The 6,000-nt window shown below is 56.6% G+C and overlaps 1 protein-coding gene across 1 annotated transcript in view; it reads left to right on the forward strand.

Moving 5' to 3' along the window:
* Positions 1-4,977, forward strand: part of VAPB (VAMP associated protein B and C) — a 44,808-nt gene extending 39,831 nt beyond the window's left edge. Inside the window, exons 5-6 of the mRNA XM_090286602.1 lie at positions 1,152-1,328; positions 3,533-4,977. Of these exons, the coding sequence (XP_090142728.1) occupies positions 1,152-1,328; positions 3,533-3,691 (336 nt within the window). The 3' untranslated portion in view covers positions 3,692-4,977. The remainder of the gene's footprint in view (positions 1-1,151; positions 1,329-3,532) is intronic.
* The last annotated feature ends 1,023 nt before the right edge of the window (positions 4,978-6,000 follow it).

The raw sequence follows: 6,000 nt of genomic DNA on the forward strand, positions 1-6,000 counted from the left end.
TGCCGTGGGCTGTGCTGGCCCCGGGAGGAAGCTGGCGGTGCCCTAGCTCTGATGGCCTATATGGTGTGCCGCGGCCGCAGGCGCCCGATGGGCGAGCCCCGCACGGCCCTCCCTGGGACCGGCTGAAGGCGGAAGACTGAAGTGCTAACATGAACTCCCTTCAGCCTAGTCAGGGAACCTTAAATTGCACTAAAGACACGATTCGAAGCCAAGGCAGAGGATCAGCTGCCCTGGCTGCTCACGGCTGGACTCGGAAGGCAGAGGTGCTCTGCGACCATCTGCGCACGTTATCCCTGACAACCCCCAGGAACGCGGCAGGCCTGTGCCAGGGGCGTGGCGCGCGCTTTCTGCCCAGTCGTTGTTAACACCCCCGTATGCTGTTCCTCGGAATCACCCATTACATCCTGGACAGGGCAGCTGGGAAGTTGTGGGGCCTGTATTCTGGTCCTCGCTCTGTGCCGTGTGAGCTTTGCAGACGGGACCTCGCGCAGGGCTCCTGGCCGCCACCTGGAAATGAAAGGGGGCCCCAGGTGGGTGGTTCTCAGGGACTGGGCTCCCCCCAGCACACCTGAGCCCCCACGCCCTGTGTGCCCCCCGCACTGACGTGTCCCGGTCAGCCTCAGGACGATATCTTCACGTGGGGAGGGGGTGATGCGCAGCTTCCCCAGACTGAAACGTTGCAGACGCTGCTGGTCCCCGCTCACCCCCGCTCCCAGGCGCCCAGGTCAGGAACGGACTGCCCTCTGCGCCCTCCCTGGCCGCCCGCACCCGCCCATCCCGTCCTGGGATGTTCATATCTTCCTGGCGACAGTAATTTGTGGCTCACAATTCCTGCGTGTGCACAGCTCCCGTGGGCTGATTCTGCGCGGCAAGAGTTGGGTAGCCCAGCACACACAGCCCTTTTTCTCCTTCCTGGAAGTGCGGTCTCGGCGGACTTCGTTGTTTGTCCTCGTCCGTAATGCCTGGGGCCCGGGTGCCTTAGAGTATCGAGATACCAGATACAGTGATCCGTTTTAGAAATAAATGTGACGCTTCACAGTGTGGATGAAGGGCTGCCGCGTGTGGTGTTTGCTGAGAGCTACTTTACTTTGCATGAAAAGTCCTTTATGACGTAGTTGGTGATACTTGGGCTTTCATTTATTTCTGAACAGCATGATGTAGAAATAAATAAAATTATGTCCACAACTGCACCAAAGACAGAAAGCCCAGTGGTGCCCAAGCCTCTGAGCTCTTCCGCGGACGACACCGAGGTGAAGAAGGTCATGGAGGAGTGTAAGCGGCTGCAGGGCGAAGTCCAGAGGCTGCGGGAAGAGAACAGGCAGATCAAGGTAAGACGGCTCCTCCGGCATCCGCGCTGAGCTCGGGGTGGGGGGCGGTGTGGGGTGGGAGGGTGGTGCCCCTGAATTTGCACTTTTTTCCCCTGGGGAGAAACTTCATCGCTTCCTCCAGGCTCTCGGGGGTCCTGAAACTCCCTCCTCGCCCTCCCCATCAAGAACCTCAAGTTTCTCAACTACTTAAACTCTTATCCCTTGTAATAAACAAACAAAACCAAACCACCTTCCATTAGTGGAAACTGAAAATAAGATCTGAGACCAGAAATAGAACAGCAATGGTTATCTGAAATTTAAATTTTCAATCACCACTCCATCCCCACTGGCTGAGAATCTCTTTGAAGAGGGTCGATTCCGACCTGGCCTCCACTTAACACCGGTGTGACTCTGACCCCTGAAGATTCTCAGTGGGTCTGAGCAGAAAGCCCTGATGCGACGTGCGCCCCCCGGCTGCGCTGGGCGTAGGGGGCGGCGGAGGCGGGGGCGCTGCCTGGAAGGGACGGGCCAGGCTGGAGCTGCCCCTGAGCGGGACGGCCCCAGCGTCTCCCGGAACGGCGCTCACCAGACGCCTGTGCGGCCCCTTCCGGCTCCCAGAGTCGGTCTGTCTGAGACTCGGTGTTGAGGAGAGCGCTTCTGACGCTCTGATCGTGGGAACTCCTGTTGCAGCTTTGGTTCTGAGGCCAAGCTGTCCTGCCCCCTCGGGCAAGATTGTCACTCTTCATCCAGCGCAGCCCCAGGTCTCGAACGCAGTCCTTCCAGCCGGCCCTCCTTCCCTGCCGCCCAGTGCTGGGGCGGGACAGAGCTGACGGGCCTGGCAGGCCCCCACCCCCACCCCCCACCCCCCGCAGACATCTTCATTGGCCCGCCTCATAGGAAAATTCTGACGCTGACACTTCTTGGCTAAAAGTCTAAGATACGCCTAAAGCTTCTTGCGTGGATTTCTCCTCAGAAACAGTTCTGTGCCATTTAAAGTGATAAATAGGTAGAAATCGCTTCTTTATAAACCCAATAAAATAAACGCTGTATTTTACCGTGCCCATTTTTTCTAAGTTAATCGAATAGCACTGGTCGTTTATCACTGTGCAGCGATACTGGCCATGCCCCATGAGCAGAATATCGTTAAAATATCATCAGACCAATCTTGACATAGAAGATTCTTTATCCTGCCAAACACTGAGTTTTTGTTTCGTGTTTTCTCATTCTTTTATTTGGTCAACACATTTACTGAGGCCCCACCATGTGCCCAGCGCTGTGGGCACAGACAGGAGCAGGGCTGCCCTTGGGGAGAGCCCTGCTGACAGTGGGGGCGGCGGCGAGACCAGGCACTGACCGAGACGGGCCGCCGCGGTGCGCTGGCCGCCGGGGCTCTGAGGCCTGCTGGGCACGCACGCGGTGGACGTGGAGGAGGAGGAGGAGGGCAGGTGCAGCTGGTGTGTGGGTTCCGGGATGAGCAGACGGCATCGGGAGCCGGGGCTGCAGCTGCGGGGTGCACGTCCTGTGTGGGACGGGGGTCGGCCGCTGCGGGAGGAGAAGGTCCTGTGCCCCGCACCTCTGTGGTCGGGGCCACGTGGGGGAGACAGTGTTGCCTCTTCGGGAAATGCGTGCATGCGTTGGAGAGAAACTATTTGAGGTGCATGTATCACGTTCAGTCACAGTATAGTGTTCCAAGTGTCCTAGCATGGCAACAGTGGAAATCCAACCATCTGCTCGTAACTTACCGGGTACCCACTGCGCCCTCAGCTCTGTACTGGAAGGCTTCCACGTCCCTGCCCTGGTATTTCTGGTGGTTTTTATATTCATGCCTTGAGAGACCCTCTCATTCCTGAAGTCCTCAGTGACTTGATGAGGGAGGCCTGTTCATGGAGGAGGGAAGCACAGGGGGCGGGGAGGTGTTGGCTATAGGTGAACAGGGTAGCTGGGAGCTGTGGCCAAAAAGGTGGGTGGGCCCAGCCTGGACCGTCTTCAGGGCTTTTTGTCTATAAATCATGGGGAGCCAAAGCGTGCCCTGCTCGGATTTGTGGTGTGCAAGGTCACTGGCAGCAGTGCGGAGGGTGGGCGGAAGCAGAGAGGGGCAGTATTTTGTAGTGGCCTCAAGCCAGGCTTCCAGGTGAGGAGGACGGGCCCTGCGGCGGGTCCGAGTCCGGGCCGGCCCGCCCCTGCTGCCGCATGCACCGTCCTGACACGTGCCTTTGCTCCCGCAGGAGGAAGACGGGCTCCGGATGAGGAAGGCGGTGCGGAGCAGCAGCCCGCGCCCCGCACTGGCCGTGGCGGGGAAGGAGGAGGGCCTCAGCGCCCGGCTGCTCGCGCTGGTGGTCCTGTCCTTCATCGTGGGGGTCATCGTGGGGAAGATCGCTTTGTAGAGGCAGCCGGCGAGGGTGGTCGACGGGACTGGTGGGTCCGCCATGTCGTGGGATTTAAATTTATCGTAACCATGTATAAAAAGAAATTAACGTATGATGACACCTCACAGGTCTTGCCTTTAAATGACCCCTCCCTGCGCGTGCGAGAGCACACACACACACACATGTAACATAATACAGCGACCTTTTAGAAAGCTAAAAATGTACACGATTGGGGAAAAGAATGACTTTGTTAATGACAAGGGAAACGATGATTAAATGATAATAATGGCATGTTGTAAATGTCATTTTAAACACGTGTAGCCTTGTCCGTGTTGCTGGATTACTCGCTGAAAACACGACGCCTCCTCGCCCAGTAGTGTGGGCCCTCGGAGCTGGGGCCCCCGTGGTGGGAGGGCCGTCCCCTCCTCCGCTGCCCGTGCCGCCCGCTCAGCCCACAGGCTGCTGGCCCGCGCGCCGCCCAGGCCGTCAGAGCCTGGGGACTGCGGGCCAGGGTCAGACCTCGAGAAGGCCTGTGCTGTGGCAGCGTCAGGCAGACTTGCTGGGCGGGGGGCCGGGGGGCGAGCGGGACCGACCGGCCCAGCACTGGGGAAAGGAAAGGCCACGCTTCGTCCTCTCGAAGGGACCAAGCTAAGTCACTGTTGGTTCTTGTAGTGGGCCTGCACTGTCACTCAGACGTTGAATGCATATTTAACTTATTTAATGTATTTCATCTCATGTTTTCTTATTGTCACAAGAATATAATTAATGCTGTGACCTGAAACCACCCATGCTACCTAATGCTGTGGCTGAAGCTGGCATCTTGGCTAGAGGGCTGGGGGTCCCGTCTGGAGGTTCTGGGCTCTGCATATGGACATACGGACGTGTGGTCCATTTGGATGCTGAGAACAGCAGCCGGGAAGTAGCAGTCCGTGTAAATAACTAACAGCTGCCGCGGGGAGGGGCCTCTGTAGCAGCGACGACCAGCTCCACATTGCCCTTCCCCACGGCGCAGGGCAGCCGGCCTTCTGTGGTGCCCCCAGCCTGGTCCTGATGTGACTCCTGCGGCCCCAGCTGGGCACCGGGGCCAGCGGGCGGGTGGGCAGGGCGATGAGGCAGCAGGGGGTCAGGAGAGGGGGCCGGCAGGTGCAGTGGGAGGGGCGCACAAGGGGCTCTGCCGACCGCCCGTCTGCCCCGTGGTAACAGGGAGTTTGTGGGGTCACTTTATGCCATGAAAGACCAGCTCTGTTTGACTATGTAGCATCTTAAAAAGAAAACAAATTAAAATAAAGCCCCCAAACTAAGAATTCTTTTGTCATTTTGTCACATTTTCTGCACGGGAGGATTTGTTATTTTTATCATCATCATTTTGTCATTGGAAGGTTGATTTTAAAATGCTCCCTATACGAGATCTGTCCAGAAGGTATCCAGCTATATAGAAACATTCATTGAAGATACAAGAAACATTGTACACAGGATAATGGCGCCTCAGTCCCCTTCAAAGTAGGCCCCTTGGGACCTCACACAGTTCTCCCAGTCACCATCAGCTGCCCCATGTGTTTTCCTGAATCTCATCAATGGTCTGAAATCTCTTCCCTTTCAAAGGTGATTTTAGTTTTGGGAAAAGCCAGAAGTCGCAGGGCGCCAAGTCTGGGCTGTAACAGAGGCTGGGTCACCCGGGTGGTTTGATGTTTCACTAGAAAATGGCACGAGACGTGGTATGTTAGCGGGCACGCTGTCGTGATGAAGCTGCCCGTGGCTGCGGACTCTGGAATCATCCAAATAGTTTCCGCAGAAGAATGTTCAAGCTTCATGTAAAATCTGATGCAGATTCGTTGCCCTACTCGTTCATTTTTAACACGACAGTCACTCAACGCTGTCTACCGCCTCCACGGACCAGTACAGTGAAGTCATCATTGTTCATGCACGCGCATACCAGGCCCCTCTCCTTGGATCCAGGTTACATCGATGTCACGCAAACCATTCTCATTACATTAACAACGGCTCGACTTTTTCCGGACAGACCTCTTATGTTTAATTTCTCTCTCTCTCTCTCTCTCTCTCTCTCTCTCTCTCTCACACACACACACACACACACACACACACACACACACACACGGGAGGGGGTGGCTTAAACTGAGAGCATAAAAATAAAGCTGCCGAACATCTTAAGCAGCGTGTTGGTCCCCCTTGCCTTTCCGTTGCTTTGCCCTCAGAAACCTTCGCCCCAGGCACAGGGGCCTGTGGAAGAGACCAGGACGGCATACTGCACGTGGCTGCAGCCTGTGCGTGGGGCCTAGAGACAAATCCATCACCAGGAAGATCGTTCT

This window comes from Furipterus horrens, unplaced genomic scaffold, assembly GCF_987537825.1.
Source record: "Furipterus horrens unplaced genomic scaffold, mFurHor1.1.pri manual_scaffold_8, whole genome shotgun sequence".
Classification (NCBI taxonomy): Eukaryota; Metazoa; Chordata; class Mammalia; order Chiroptera; family Furipteridae; genus Furipterus; species Furipterus horrens.